Source organism: Oryza glaberrima, chromosome 7 (assembly GCF_000147395.1).
Source record: "Oryza glaberrima chromosome 7, OglaRS2, whole genome shotgun sequence".
In the NCBI taxonomy this organism is placed as follows: domain Eukaryota; kingdom Viridiplantae; phylum Streptophyta; class Magnoliopsida; order Poales; family Poaceae; genus Oryza; species Oryza glaberrima.
The window spans coordinates 20007031-20023529 of NC_068332.1; the positions used below are offsets into that span (position 1 = coordinate 20007031).

Consider the following 16499-nt stretch of genomic DNA (forward strand, 5'->3'; position numbering starts at 1 on the left):
GCGTTTGTAAGGTGCCACTTGGTGGCTTAGGAGTATTTATAGGATATTTAATGAACTTTTAGTATATAATAGTCTTTTTCTGAAATTTCTAAGATTTTATTTAATTTAAGTATGTTAAATATAGTAGTTAAAGGTGTTTATAAAATGTGTAATGGTTTTTAACACTGCAAGGGGGTGGAGAGAGAGGTTTGGGATTTTTTATTAAAAAAATCTAACAACCTAAATCCATCAATTTAAGTAGAAATTGGATGTTGGCTTCTTTGTATTTTTTAAGATTTTTTAATACTTTCTCTAATTTAATAGCACCATGTAGCGATTTAAAAGCGTTCGTAGGATATTTAAAGTGACGGAGGGAGGACTGCTAGACCTAGTAGTTGGTCTAATTGTAATTTTTTTTGCCTATAAGAATAATTTTGATTTTAGTTTCTCATAAAATAGAAAATAACAAAGGAAAGACAGAAGGGAAGTACGTACAGTACAGTAGATGCGTACGTTTGTACGTTGGTACCGTATATGTTGGTTTCAGATGTTTTTTTTTTTACAAAATAGATCTAACCATCCAAACAATAGATGGTTGGATTTTTATTTATTAGAGTGCCATTTGACAACTTGAGAGCGTGTATAGGGTGCCACTTGGCGGTATGAGAGTGTTTATAGGAAGTTTAATGGACTTTTAGTATATAATAGATAGTCTAAAAAATCTAAAAAGAATAATAAGATGGACCAATATATAACATAAATTCAATATATACAAGTTGTACGAAAACAAATACATGCTTATTTTTTATAATTTATAAATATCAAATTTGAACTTGTTTGCTGTGAAGCGATATATTACATATTAATCTACTCCCTCCGTCAAAAAAAAGACAAACCCTGGTTTCCGTGCCCAACGTTTGACCGTCCGTCTTATTTAAAAAAATTGTGAAAAAAAATTAAAAAGACAAGTCACACATAAAATATTAATCATATTTTATCATCTAACGACAATGAAAATACGAATTATAAAAAAATTTCATATAAGACGGACAGTCAAAGTTGAATACAGAAATCCAGGGTTTGCCTTTTTTTTGGACGGAGGGAGTATGTTGTAAAAATAATTCATATTTTTTATTTTACTTTATTTTATTTTATAGCATGGAAAAACAAGAGTATTTTCTCTTTAAGAGATGGAATTATTTCCCCTTCAACTTTCGTAAGAATCCTTCATCCTTGTATCTGACGCAACCCAACATTTTGCAAAGAAAGGGCAGATCCTCTTTCCACGTGAATTGTAGTTGATGCGATGAAAAGCTGAAAATTCGAAGGGGAAATAACTCCCATCTTCCTCAAAGGGAATTCAGTTTGGATGCTGCTAAAAAGTTGTCGAGGATTTGTTCTGAAAATGACATCCTGCCACGGCATGATAATTTGGCCGTAATATGCAAGAAGTACACCATATCTGACTCCGCCATGAACGATCAAGCGATCAACTCCAGTTTCTGGTAGCACTTCCTCTGAGCTTTGAGACACACTATCGCCTGGTTTAGTTCTCAACTTTTTTTTCAAACTTTCAACTTTTTCATCACATCAAAACTTTTCTACACACATAAACTTCTAATTTTAGTCAAACTTCTAATTTTAGCGTAGAACTAAATACAGCTTAAGTCTTTGTTTAGTTCCACGCCAAAATTGAAAGTTTGACGAAATTGGAACGATGTGACGGAAAAGTTATAAGTTTATATGTGTAGAAAAGTTTAATGTGATGAAAAAGTTGAAAGTTTGAAGATAAAAGTTAGAAACTAAGAAAAGGCCTAACACAAGGTTCAGGATAGACCCATGCTAGAATTAGGGGGTGTTTGGGTGAGAGGGGCGGCTAAATATAAGTCCCTCCCCCTAAGACTTACGATCCTCTCTCCCAAACACCCCCTGTTCTAGACTTCAGACTTGTCAGTGCAGAACGGCGACAAAAAATGCAGTAAAAGCAAACGAGACAAAACTGTCGGCTGTGCAAAGCTGACAGCGTCAGCCGCTCGACGACGCGGCGCACGATATTCACACCGGGCCACCGCCGCTGGCCACCAACGCCGGTGCGCCACCGTGCTGTACAGCCGAAGCCGACGACGACGCTTCTGCAGCTCATCACTGCACCGTGCTCTGCTCTTCTCCCGTGTGATGGAAATGCGAACCGAAGATTCTGAACCCCGTGGCATTGAAGAGTCTGCTGGAAATAGGTGCAGATATTCAGACATGGCCTCTAAAATCTGTCATACAAAACCTTTCAAATAAAAAGAACGAAAAACTGTAATATAACCAGAGTGACTGACAGTCTCATACAGTACAATTCAGGGGTAGAATAATACAGGCTCAAGGATGATAAATTCAGTCATCAGTACAGTACTAGATTGGAAACTAAACTTTTGGTAAAGTAGTACGTGGCCGCCTGGGCGGGCGCGACCCTCTAGGATGAGCACGCGGATGCCGAAGCGGAGCAGCTGGCGGGAGGTGCGGCGAGGCTGGCGCCGACGACGAGCACGGATGCGGCGAGGCGCTACAGCGCATTGGAGGAGAGAGAGAAGGGAGAGAGGCAGGAGGAAGAAGGAAGGAGACAGGGGAGGTCCCATATGTCAGTAGGCTCAATTTTTTATTGTGTGAATGACTAATGGGTCCCACGTATTTTTTTAATTCTAATGCCACATAATTGCCACGTGGAACAAAGACTCAGTCAATATCGCTATGTAGGCGCCACGTCAGTAAAATCACCCTCCAAAACCGCTGAGGGAGTCAAATTTCACCGGTTTTAACAGTTTAGGGGTTTAGGGTTATGAATTAGATTCGGGTCACATTTAAGGGAGTCAAAGTGAACTTATTCCTTAATGTAGTAGTAGCATCCAACACCAACAATGGGCTGAATGCCTGAACCCACCAACCGAGGCAAAACATCTCATGGGCCAAAACCTGACATGGATGCCCAATCTCCGAATCAGGCGAAGCAGTTCGGTGGACGGTGGACCTAACCACGGACCACCCAACCTCCAACCGGGGCCAAGCTGCAAGCTCACTGCCATGTTCCAATCTCACTTTTTCCATTCTCTTTTTCTGCACAGGTCATTGTGAAAGTCTATAATGCATGTACTCGTACTCCCTCCGATCCACACTATAAGAGATTTTGATCCCTTCATCCCTCATATAAATTTATTAACATCCGTATAAATTTAAACATATATATAAATTTATCCATGCATAAATATATTCAGAAAAAAACATCTTATAATATAAAAGAGAGGAAGTACTCGACAAGAGGACGCTGTTTATGCAGTCAGTGACAAGAATCCAGTTAGGTGTGACACAGGATATGCGCAGCTGCTCTACCTACGAAATTCTATGCGGATATGCTGCCAAAAGAAATATCTGAATTTTTGGATGCCGTCGAGATCAAGGGTCGCTGAATCGATGCAGTGCATGCTCATGTGCGGCTTGACAGGGACGGCGCTTGATCTTTAGCTGTCGGTTCGGTATGCTTGAGCTTCAGATTCTTCCACAAAAACAGCGCATCAAAGCAATGCATCCTGTGCTAGGTTGTGAGGATGCTAGATACAACGAAAGAGAAAGACCTGTTTGACTCAAATTTACTTCGAATTCACCACAGAAATGACAGAAAGCAGAAACTTCAAGTTCACAGCAGAACAACAGAAAGCTGAAACTATGCGAAATGGCAATATTTTACTTCCTCCGTCCTAAAATATAGCCATTTTTAAGGTTGACAAAAGTAAGTAAAAATGATTAGAGAAATTATGTGACTGGTTGAAAAGAGAAAGTAGGTGAAGAAGAATGGTTGTGATTGGTTAAGAGAAGAAGGTAGGTGAAGAAATAGCTTTATTTTGGAACAAGACACTGTGCTAGAAATAGCTATATTTTAGAATGGAGGTAGTACAGCAGTATTAAGTAGAAGCCAAAAATAAACTGAAAAACAAAAATTACTATGCAACCAACTGCTTGTCTGCTTTTGTGCCTGTTTGGAGAGCTTCTGGTAGAAGCAAATTCTTTCATAATCAAAAGCTTCTCCAATCAGGCAATTAGTGCAGCTAGATTCTAAGAAGCTACAGATACAATCTAGAAAATGAACCTAGAATTCAGAAGCCGAATTCCCATCAGCTGCTTCTCGAGCTGGATTCTGCAGAAGGGGCATGCACATACTCCTGCTAGTAGGTCGATGACTGTGTAGCATTGGGTTATGAAGTCTGAACAAATGTGGCAAGCCAACTTCCACGCCAATACATCCACCTACCAAGTAGGCTACCACAAATGCAATCAGTCACGAATAATTTCTGGGGCTCTTTTTCTCCAGATGGGATCGACGCAGCATCATCAAGACTCCGAACAATTGCAAAATCAGTCCATAAATTTGCTGCAGACATTACAACTTTCTCAGAGAAAAAGGGATTCCAATCTTGTAATGTTAAGTGGGACTCAAAGATTGCATCATGAAAAAAAAAATGGGTCACAGTGCTTGGTTTCACAGATAAAATGGGGGACAAATGCAATCATCAAGACTTGATTTCAAGTGACGAACATAGCACAAGAAGTACTTACTGAAGTAGGATCTGAATTCTGAAGTTATCATAATCTCAGATGAACCAAACAAACATTTTTTTTTTCTTCCCACTCTCAGTATCTCGCCATCCTATATGTACATTGCAGCAATCCAGTAATTCAAGCCGTCTAATTAACTTCAAGAACTCCAATTCACACGCCGAATCAGCACACTTTTTTTAATTTGTTTGTCAGAAATCAAATTACCAAACCCAAAGGACCAAGAAATACCCAAGGAAAAAAAAAAGAGAAGAAGACCTGATAATAAGATTGTCCGGGCAAAATAGGTAGGCAATCCATCATCACCGGCACTTGGAGATGTCGATCTCGATGAGGTTGTCCTCCTCCAGCTCGATCTCGATCATCCCGTCGCCGTCGCCGTCGCGGTAGTCGTCGACGTCGTCGTCGTCGCTGCCGCTGTAGCTGTCCGAGTCGGAGTCGGAGGTCCACGTGAGGCCCATCTCCTCCGGGCCCCACTCCGCCTCGAACTCCTCGTGGATCACCTCCAGCGCGCGCCCTTTCGCCGCCCACGACGACGCGAACTCCGTCTCCACGAACACGCTCGGGAGCTCGGGCGGCGTCGCCGTCGGCGCCGTCGGCGGCGGTGGGGGAGGAGGAGTATCGGCGGCCTCCGGGACGGCTCGCTCCCGCGGAGAAGGCGGAGGAGGAGGGGTGGCCTCCGCGGGGGGAGGCGGCGGGGAGCCGAGGCGGAGGAGGGAGAGGAGGACGAGGAGGGAGGAGAGGGAGGCGGGGGAGAGGAGGAGCGGGAGGAGCGGCCGCGGGAGGTAGAGGAAAGCGAGGAGGGAGGCGGCGGCGGCAGCCGCGAGGAGCGGGTGGTGGTGCTGCTGCTGCTGCGGCCGCCGCTGCTCGCCGCCGGCGCCGGCGAGCTCCTGCGGCGGCGGCGGAGGGGGAGACGAGGAGGTGGAGGAGGAGGTGGTGGCCATTTATGGCGGGAGAAGTGGGCAGTTAAAGCCACGCCCCGCCAAGCCGGGTTTTTATATAGAAATCATAGAGAAGAACGGAAGAAGAGAGAATCAGACAAGCCACACGCAATGGAGTAGACTAGGAGTACTCACAAGAAGCTGATACGGTGAGTACTCATTTTGTTGCAATCTATAGAAAGTGACAATTCACTCTCATTTTTAGCGTTATAGTCCTAAAAACAGGGTTCACAGTTCGAATTCCGCGAAATTTTGAGGTTTCGACGAGACTCGAAGTAGAAGTCATATGAGATTTCGATAAGTTTCTTTTAAATTTAAATTTGAATCGATAAAAAAGGAAAAAAAATCAAATCAAAACTTACAAATAGTATGATATTCTTAGAACCTATTGGATATAAATTTTCGAAAAAATTGATGTATTCCGTGTATTTACTGAAATTTAAAGTAGGAAAGAAAAGAATAACAAATTAAAAAAGGGAAAAAAATTTAGCTTACCTCGCTCAGAATTTCGCCAAAGCTGACCGGTTTTCGCGAGTTTATCGGTAAACTCAGGGAATTTGTATTCAAATTTTGGTTTATGAAATTTGTTCGAAATCTACCGGATTTCACGAAACCATCGTTCCGCTAGTGCCCGAAACGAAAACCAATCTCGGAATCGTAAACCTTGCCTAAAACATGAGAACTTAAAATAAGACGAGACATATTTGCGAGATTTATAGTTTTGAAAAATATCATATCTGATAATATTTTTTTATATTTTAGACAAAAGGAGTAGTTAGGTCCATCGTCTATAATATAGTATTCTAAAATTAGATAGCGCATATCGTAGTATAACTAATCTAAATAGGAGACGTATTTAATTTGGTCATAACTTGCTATATTATCGAGCGAAGGGAGTATTAACTAGGGTTCATCAAACCATTTTGGGTAAGATTACCATCACCACACAGTAAGATGGTTATCGTGATAACCACACGGTTAGTGTGGTTTCAACAACTAAGAAAGTTACCACACGCGATAGCCGTATGATTTTGTAAAGCTAGATACTAACTAGCCATTGAAGTATTTGAACTCTGAACTCCCCATTTCATAGTACTTTTCTCTCTCTTGTGAAGTGCGACCGTGTGAGATGCCTTGCGATCAATCATTTTCCATCATCCGAGGCAGTAATTAACCCCCTTGATAAGTTGATATCATGGACCAATGTCAAAGAGCCCCAAAGGCAACAGGTCAAACGGCGTGGGCAGGGCAGCGGAGCTCGATGGCCGTACTAGCCGGCGTGCGGCGCGCGGCCACAGGAAAACGGAGCACCGGCCGGCAAAATCGCCCGGTACGAAAGGCTGCACCGCCGGTTGCGTTGCGCGCGCGGAAAAGCGAAAAAAAACGGGGCAAAGCAGCGGGTGGGCGAGGCACAGAGGCAAGGGGGGGTCCGAATCCGCTGCAACGGCAAAGCTCTTCCTTCTTCCTACTTCTGCCATATGCATGTTCGTGTGTCGGGGTAGGCATGGCATGCTACCGTCTCCTTTTGAGTCATTTCTTGCTTTCCTCGCTTGCTTTTCCTAGCGTCTAGGGGATCTCTCGGTCCCAAAGAGAGATTAATATATACCTTCCGCTTAATTGAAGGTTAGGATGACAATGACATGGCTATAGTGCTACAAACACTTGCCCACATTTTAATTTTTTTTCCCCCCGAACGAACCAGCTAGTAGTAGCTAGGATGGTCACACACACGCCACTTGAAGCTGGTTGCATGTGCATTTTTCATGTATCACACGCTGCACAACTTGTTATGGAATTGAGGAGCTAGCTGGCTGTTTGTTGTTACTCTGGCCCAAACTATACCTAAGATCCTAGCTCTTCCTTCGACAAAAGATTAGGTTCCTGATTCTTGTATGTAGCCGGAGCCTACAGTGAGGGGGTTTATTGTGCATTGGAGTTTGCAGGAAAATGGAAGCTTTCGAGTGAATTCAGGCCAAAATTGAAAGTTTGAAGAAAAAAATTGGAAGTTTATGTGTATATGAAAGTTTTGATGTGATGGAAAAGTTGGAAATTTGAAGAAAAAGTTAGGAACTAAACAAGGGCTAACACCGAACTGCACGAACGCCGTGTTTAGTTCTAAAATATTTCTTCAAACTTTCAACTTTTCCAACACATCAAAACTTTCCTACACACATAAACTTCCAACTTTTCCATCACATCGTTTTAATTTCAACCAAACTTTTAATTTTGGTGTGAATTAAACACAGCCGAAGTTTTGCTTTTCTTGTCGAATCGTATACAAATTCTTAAAACTTGATATCATTTTACCGGTACCAGTTAGAGTTACTCAGATGCCTTAATACTGGCACGGTACTAAAAACCTGCATGTTTATATGTACCGGTGGTACGGGCTGCGAGTGCAAACAGAGATGCTATACAATTTTGTGTACAATATGCTCTGGCGATAATATATATGGTGCTACAAGCTAGTACTAATATCTTGGATGTCAGACAATTATGCTACGCGTCGCCAAGTTTGTACTGCAAGTGTACACACCGAATGTCCCCACGAGATCCATACAGGAATACAGAATTGGAGAAATCGCTATCTACTCCTACGCACTCGTGCAATCCAACAACACCAACTTTGCAAGAAGACGACGGTAGGATAGTCATCATAGGATGCGACGATCGCCTGCCCCTTTTTGCGAGTAAAAGTTGGAATCTAGCGAATCTCCTAGCCTTTTCCTTTTCATTATTCAGACATCGTTTGGTTGAGAGACAGAGAGTAGAGGGGGGGGGGGGGGGGGGGGGGGGGGATGGGACATTATGCCACTCTCAAGAGTGGGTTTCGCTGTAATGCCACTCCGCAAAGTTGCTTCGCTAAAATGCCATCGCCAAGGAGTGCCAATCCACTGCTTCGCTGATTCTCCACCTTGACTGGATTAACGCACAAAGTCGGCTGTGTTGTGACCAATGTGCCCCTGGCTCAGAAATTAGGTCACTGAGACAAGAGAAGGGGATTGAGATGCAGCCACTCCTCCCCTCTCATCGTCGACTCTAGCTCATGGTGGCGCCCTAGATCGATCTCGTCGCCATCGCCATTCCACCCGCCGCCGCCACCGCCGCCGCCGCCGCAGTCCCCCTCCTCCCTTGCCCTCACCCCTTCTCGCTGACGCCAAGGGCAACCTTCGGATGCCGTTGTCGTCGACATGAGATAGAAACACGGTGGAATCGATGGATTGTACCTGGCATGAGCTAGTCGTGGGGTAAGAATTTGCTTGCCTCTGTGCTTTCATTTGTCAGCTTGATTTTTTTATTTACTTTGATTGCCGAATGCTGCGAATCCGTTAGAGATTGCCGTAACAATCCGCTACTAATTTTTTTCTTCAGGCTCAAGGAGGAGCATGCGCTTAGTTTAGCTGTGGTCGAACCCGAAATCGACCATGCTATCGAATCTGTCTATATTGTTGCACCGGATGGGATAGTGGAGCCAGTTCCAGTTCCAGTTCCACCTGGTGGTTTTGCCCCAGCTAGTGCCGATATCAATTGGGATAGCCTAGAGATTCTTGCTCGAAATGATGATGAAGGGAGGCTAGATATCGTTGGGGATGAAAAATTCTACGAGCTATTGGGTTTGAGGGCTGAAGATGAGGCTACAGATGAGGCTAGACAAGCTGCTGCTAGAGGTGGAGGTCCTGATGTTGTTGGTGCTGCAGCTCCTAATGGTGTTGCTGCTGGTGGTGTTGGCGGTGCTGCAGCTGCTGCTGCTCCTGGTGCTGCTCCTGTTGCTGATGAGGATGATATATCTGGGGCAGCAATTCCTGTCGATGATCAAGTACCAGGGGAGAGGGTCATGGCCTATGACCCTAATAATCCTTGCATGAAGGCTGGCATAGTGTACCCTAACATGAAGGAATTTAGACTGGCCATGAGACAGTTTGCTATAAATGCTGAGTTTGAGTTGAAGTTGGTGAAAACTGACCGTGAAAGATACATAGGTGGTTGCAAAGTTGAAGGTTGCCCTTGGCATATAGTGGGGCATAAACAACCTAACCAGAAGACAGTGATGGTATTTAATTTCAGTGATTTTTGTTTGATTTTGGCATAATGGTTGCAGAATTGATGAATTGTTGCATTTAATTTGCAGGTGACAGTGTTACAAGAGTTGCACACATGCACTTCTAGCAGCAAGAGAAAGACTACCACACCAACAGCTAAATGGGTGGCAAGTAAGGCAATTCCTGTTCTTAAAAAGAATCCAGGTATGGGCCCTAAAGCCTTGCAGACCCAACTAATAGAAGATCACAAGTGCACAATTAACTATGACACTATATGTAGAGGTAGAGAAAAGGCTATTGTTGAGCTCTATGGGACATGGGAAGAAAGTTTTCACATGCTTTATAGATGGAGAGCTGAGGTTCTAAGAACTTCACTAGGGAGTGTGATAGAGATAGACACTGTAGAGGTTGGTGGGAAAGTATTTTTTTCATAACTTTAATGCATTATTTTGTATTGTAATTTGCATGAAGAGGAAGCCAAGGAGGAACACTACAAAATATGGGAACACTTCTAACATTCCTAGTCCCAAAAGATCAGTTGTGCAGACAATACTTGAAGAAAGTCCAGGAAGAATTACAAGAAGGTAATCATCTAAAATACATTCACATTACTTTGGATTTTGTCCTATTTCGGTCTATTCACTCATTTGTTGAAATACCATGGCTTACAGCCGGCTGGCATCATTGATGAAGGGAGGAGCTCAGAACATTCCAGCTTCCAGTTCACAGCCAGCTGACATTCCATCTTCAAGCTCTCAGCCTGCTGACATTAGGGCTTCAAACTCTCAGCCTGCTGCTGACATTGGGGCTTCAAGCTCTCAGGCTACAAGCAATGCAGGACCAAGCTGGCAGCCTAGAAGGTCTCCTAGAAAGAAGCTCACACCAAAGAAGAGACTTAAAACCTGAACTTAGTTTTAGGCTGGTGGAATTTGCCAAAAAACTTCATCTATTAGGCCATTTTGCTCCATGAGGAGTCCAATGTAATATATTTGAACCTATCTGCTATGTGTGAACCTAAATTATGTGCTATTAAAAGTTGCCATTGTCTGAAATTATGTGTGAACCTAAATTATGGATGCTATTGTCTGAAATTATGTGTTGCACTACTATTTCCTACAAAACAACTTCTTGTACTTGTGCTGCACTGATGTTTCATGGAGATCTGTCACCTGGAGATCTGTCACTTGTGCATAAAACATGCCAAAATTGACTCATCTCAAATGGACATGCCCAAATTTTTGTAATTGCACACCGATCGAAAACAACATAATACCATTCCAGATATTTCAGCAAGCAAGCAGGACAATCAAAAGTTGCCATTCATTAGTCTAAATGGATACATTGCAATGCTTACATTCCTGGTACTAATTCTAGGGAAGCCACTTCACTTTAAAATCATCACAAACACGCCAATAAAACAAAGAACTAGCAGGCCTATGTTGATCATCACTAAAACTTGAATCCAATTTATCAACTTATCCATCTTTCCATCATCAACCGACCTCAGCTTCATCTCTACAGGAGCAGCAACCATATGCTCCAATGCAACATCATTGGAAGCTTCATCAACTGCATGTAGACTCATTCCTTCAACCATCTTCTTGTAACTTTCGATCCACTTGAAAAACTTGCAAGAATTTGGCACCTAGTAACAAATGCAAATTAGTAACAAAGACCAAAAGACACCAAATGCAACAAATGGAATACTCACATCTTGTTCGTTTTCCTCACATTTGAAGAAAACCTTTCCACCATGCCTCATCGATCTGCACTCGACTATTGCAGTGCCACACCTAGGGCAACGAACGAGAGGGAGGCCGCTAAATCCTATAGGCAGCCGCGCAGGATATGAGCTACCTTGCAACATTCCCAATTCGTCGCTTCCGGCGGCAAGTCTTCGCTGCATGATGACGACGGCTTCCGGCGGCTGCTCTCGATGTCGGCCACGAGGACGAGAGGGAGGGAGGAGGAGGAGGGCGTCGGCAACGCGGATTTACCGCCGCCGCCGCAGAATGGTCACCGCCGCCGCCGCCTGCAGCCCTCTCGATCCCCTTCTCTTGTCTCAGTGACCTAATTTCTGAGCCAGGGGCACATTAGTCTCAACACAGCCGATTTTGTGTATTAATCTGGTCAAGATGGAGAATCAGTGAAGCAGCAGGTTAGCACTCCTTGGCGATGGCATTTTAGCGAAGCAACTTTGCGGAGTGGCATTACAGCGAAACCCACTCTTGAGAGTGGCATAATGTCCATTTTCTCGAGGGGGGGTTAAGATCTATAGGTATAAAGTTTTCACTTATCATATCGAATATACCGACACATATTTAAAGTATTAAACGTAGAGTAGTAATAAAACAAATTACAGATTCTGCCTGTAAATTGTGAGACGAATTTATTGAGCCTAATTAATTCATCATTAGCAAATGTTTCCTGTAGCAGCACATTGTCAAATCATGGAGCAATTATGCTTAAAATATTCGTCTTGTAATTTACACGCAATCTGTATAATTAGTTATTTTTTAATTTATATTTAATACTCCATACATGTGTGCAAACATTTGATGTGACAGGGTAAAAATTTTTGGCAGGGGATTTTAGGCCCTGTTTAGTTCCCACAACAAAAATTTTCACCATTTCACCTCGAATGTTTGGACATTAAATGTAGACAAAAAACAATTACACAGTTCGTCAGGAAATTACGATATGAATCTTATAAGCCTAATTGCGCCATGATTTGACAATATTATGCTACAGTAAATATTTACTAATAACGGATTAATTAGGCTTAATAAATTCGTCTCGCAATGGCGGAATCTGTAATTTATTTTGTTATTAGACAATGTTTAACATTTCAAATATGTGTTCGTATATACAGCACAAGACAATTTTTTTTAAACTAAACCGGGCCTAAACAGGTGAAAAATTTTGCAAAAAAACACTGTAGAACATCGTTTGGTTGGGAAGAGTGCATCGTTTATCACTTGGCTGCTAGCTGTCGTGTCCATGAATGATGGACGATGATGCCCGCGAGCAGAGGCAATTCCTCGCACGTGAGGTGCTGGGTCGACGGCAAGGTTTGTGCAGCCCGGCCAGACGGTCAAAAAGTCGAGAGACGATCGAGAACAGCACACTGATGACTGATGAGACTTCGAGAGGTGCCCCCCAGAGACAAAATCCACTTTAATTGAGTATCAAGCTAAACCAACACAGTGTTTTCTGGTCAGTGGACTGCTGCAGTACACCGCCACAACTACCACCGGTAGCTTTGTTGCCGAGTGAAAACTCGGAGAGTACTGCAGAATGTAAACAGCTGTTGCAACAAATGTGGATCACCTCACCTGATCGTTAAATGCGGTTAGAAATCCAGGAGGAGCAAGCAAGGACGCTTCGGCCGTGTCACCGTGAGTTTGTGGTGTGACCAGCGTACGTACGCCCGCCCGGGGCTCGGCGAGTTGGCGAACCACAATAATCCCGCGGCCCCCAACCCCACGTGCCGCGCCAACACCACGGAAATCCTCGAATCCCACACACTTTCCCCGTCCATGTCTCCACCCGCACCGCACCGCACCGCACCACCACCGATCGAGCAGCCGGCACACCGCACACCGGGGGCCACGGATGCCGCGCTACGCGGTTGGGGTGGTCAAACGAGTGACGAGACGGGAACCCGTCGTAGGCCGGGGATGGGCACGCGCGTCACGGGACGGAACGCGGCCGTGCGCGGTGTGCGTGCGTGCGACCTGTACCAGCGGTTGGTGGTGCACTTGGGGGGCTGGAGCCACGCGCGCCGCGCAAGCACACATCTGCCTATTCTCAACCCAATGATTAAGATGATCTCTATAGCATTAAATAAACTGCCATATAAGATAAAAAGTGACGTAACGAATAAGAAAAGAGAAGGAAACCATGTCTTGCATAAGATATGGTTTCTACAAAACATCCAAGACATCATGTGAAATAAGTAGCATTAAATTTAAGTATAGAATAATAGTGTTTGCATTGAAAGAGTGGTGTCTAGTACTAGTTTTATTTATGATGTGAAGTTTATAAAAACTATATCTAGTCTTATGGATTGGGAATGGCCTTGGCGGTGGTATGTACGAGCGCCTGAGCTGTGTAGGACACACACCGGTAGCTAGTAGTACTAATGCATGCCATAGGCCACGATCGGATCGGAGTTTTTTCTTTTCAGCTGAGAAAATCGATCGATTGTCAGTAATCGTTTTTCTAAATCATCCCTTCAAAAAGTGCGAAGTTTTATATTGATATGGCATAAAAAATTATAAAATAATAGCCTTAGAAGACTAAATCAAGGAAAAAAAAAGCCATGCTTTATGCCTAGACCTAGATTATTTATTGCTATGTGTTAAATATATGATCCGAATTTCAACTAATAATATGTTCGGATTAGTTTCCAATTAATTCGGAGTAAGGACTCTATATTTTCTCCTTTATATGTTTTTGTAAGCTCACCCTCGCTCTCGGATCTCTTGACCACCATATTAGTGTTATCGGATGTCGCGCCCGTCGTCAGCTCAAGCCACCACATCGAGTCCATTGTCGTTGCCGAGATCCGCCAGCCACCATGGTGAGTTGGGCGGCCACTATGCCGTACCACCGTCACTGCTTTCAGATACCAGTCTTTCTCGCGCCCTCCGTCGCCTTCCTAGAACAGATGCGGCCGTACCCATGCCGCCTCGTCTCTATCACCAGCCTTGGCACACGCAGGGGATCTAGTATCCTTCACCGGGAGGCCAGATCTCGATGGGAGGGGAATAGATCTTGTAAGGGAGACGCCTGATCTAGAGATGCGAGCTAGCCTTCGCGTGCTGCCTCCATTTGCGCATCGTCTCCGCACCCAGTACCCCACTGTCACGTGTCGTCTCCACCTTGCTTTGCCTCCACGCCCTCTACCCCACCGTCACCGCCTCCTCCGCTAGCATCCCGTCGTTTGTCAGCTGAGGAGCGGCTGGATCTGGGCGACGCTGCCTCACGAGCCGTCTCGGTATCCAACTTGAAACGAAAACTTCGGGGGAGAGAAAGCCCCGCTACCGTTGACCTTGTAGCCTGCTAGCTTTGCCGGTAAGCTGCTCAGGCGGCATGAGGAGGGAGGGCGCGACAACGACAAAAGTTTCCGTCGTACGGATCATCTCTAGGGTGGGAGTGATGCCCAACAAAGTGAAGTATACATTGAATGCCATTTGTCACTTGTCACAAAGGGTGCCGTGAGCTTGTAATTTGCCTAGATCTCAAGTACTACTCCATCCGTCTCATTTTAAATGCAGTTTTGAATTTCCGTATCCAACATTTGATCATCTGCCTTATTTGAAAAATTTATGAAAAAATAAAAAAACAAGTTACGCATAAAGTATTATTCATGTTTTATCATATAAGAACAATAAAAATACTAATCATAAAAAAATAAATAAGACAAATAAATAAGACGGACGGTTAAACGTTGGACACGAAAACCCACTATCGCACTTAAAATGGGACTGAGGGAGTAGAATATAGGATTTTTGACGAGGTGATTGAATTTAATCACTCGCTACACGTCTTTCTCTGTACTAACTTGTTGCTAACTCATACTGTATGTTGTACGCAGTATTTACTCTCACAATTGGGTCAAATTTACGGCGCATTTACGAATTGACGGCAGTTAGGGGCTGAATTTTTGTACCCATTCTTCGACCGAATTAGGGGGCACCTTCAGACCGAATTGAATCGCAGTTGTGGGTCGGATTTATGACCACATTTGGGCCAATTTTACGCACAATCAGTCAGTGTTTACACAATCTAAGAATAAGTTCACTTTAGGTTCCTCTCTGCTGCCGACTCTAAAATTCACCTTGAACCATAATACCAGATATAACGTATTCCTCAAATCCCAAAACCAGTACTAACAAGGTCCCAAAACAGTTTGAATGATGGTTTCGGCCTACATGTTCGGTTAAAACATATAGTTTTCTGAAATTTACTCTTAAGGGTAGGCTTGAGCTAAAAGAACTAAGTTAATTTATGGGTTTGTATTAATTTCTTAAAAAGAAAACAATAGAAACAAAACGCAGCGTCTTTTTCAACACTAGGTTCTAAGTCGTTCGCCTTCTCCAGCAACTCGATCGGGCACAGCGACGTGATCACACGCTTGCACGCAACGCACACAGAATCAAAAGCAATACAGAAATCATGCATGCATGGCACCATCTCCACTTGTCTTAGCTGCAATCAATGTACCAAATTAATTCAGTAATTCTGTACTGTTCAGTATTCATGAGTGTAAGAGGCTAAGAGCGATCAGAGTTCAGAGATATGTCTCAAAAAAGATTTTGTTGATGGTAAGTATTATCAGTGTTTTGATGTGAAAGCTCTAAAATAGAAACGAGCGGCGGAGAGAGAGAGAGAGAGCAAGATTGAAAAGGCTGTTAGTGGAAGAAGATGAACACGAGCATGTCGGAATCGATCATGTGGAAGTTTTCAGCCGGGAAGCAGCGCAGCTGCGACATCGATGGTGACGAGGGAGCCAGCGCGGTGTTGTGGTCGCAGGTTGAGCCGTCCTTGGTGTCCTCGGCGCCGTAGTCGTCGATCCCGCAAGCTCGGTGCTCGTCGTCCTCTCCCCATCTGCTGCCCACGCGCGCTCGTCCTCGCCGGAGAATAATCATTGGGAGGGGTTCTGGTTCTCCTCCTCCACCACGACGGCTAGCGGGACATGAGGAGGAGAAGGCCAACTCGCCGGCGGCCGCCCCGGGGGGCGTCGTCTCCCGGTGCATCGTGCCGCATCTCCTCAACATGTACATCGCCTATTTGTTGCTCTGCTCCGCTCTGCTTGATTCGGCAAGGTCGGCGTCAGTGGCCGCGTGCGCGGACGACGAGGAGCAAAGGCAGACAAAACGGGAAAGAGATGGGGTGATCAAGGAAATCAAGTGGGTCTCACTGTTTTTTCTTTATTTCG

The 16499-nt window shown here is 44.2% G+C and overlaps 1 protein-coding gene across 2 annotated transcripts; it reads right to left on the bottom strand.

The window, feature by feature from the left end:
• Positions 1-3257: 3257 nt before the first annotated feature.
• Positions 3258-5525, bottom strand: LOC127779139 (uncharacterized). Of its 2 annotated transcripts, none has more exons than XM_052305842.1 (2): positions 4831-5525; positions 3258-4387 (listed from the first exon to the last, which is right to left on the bottom strand). In XM_052305842.1, the coding sequence occupies exon 1, from the start codon at positions 5514-5516 to the stop codon at positions 4875-4877; it is 642 nt and encodes a 213-aa protein (XP_052161802.1). In that variant the 5' UTR covers positions 5517-5525; the 3' UTR covers positions 3258-4387; positions 4831-4874. The 2 variants fall into 2 exon arrangements, 1 of the variants encoding a protein (XP_052161802.1); XR_008018625.1 differs by having other exon boundaries at positions 3824-4387; positions 4573-5525.
• Between the last annotated feature and the right edge of the window lie 10974 nt (positions 5526-16499).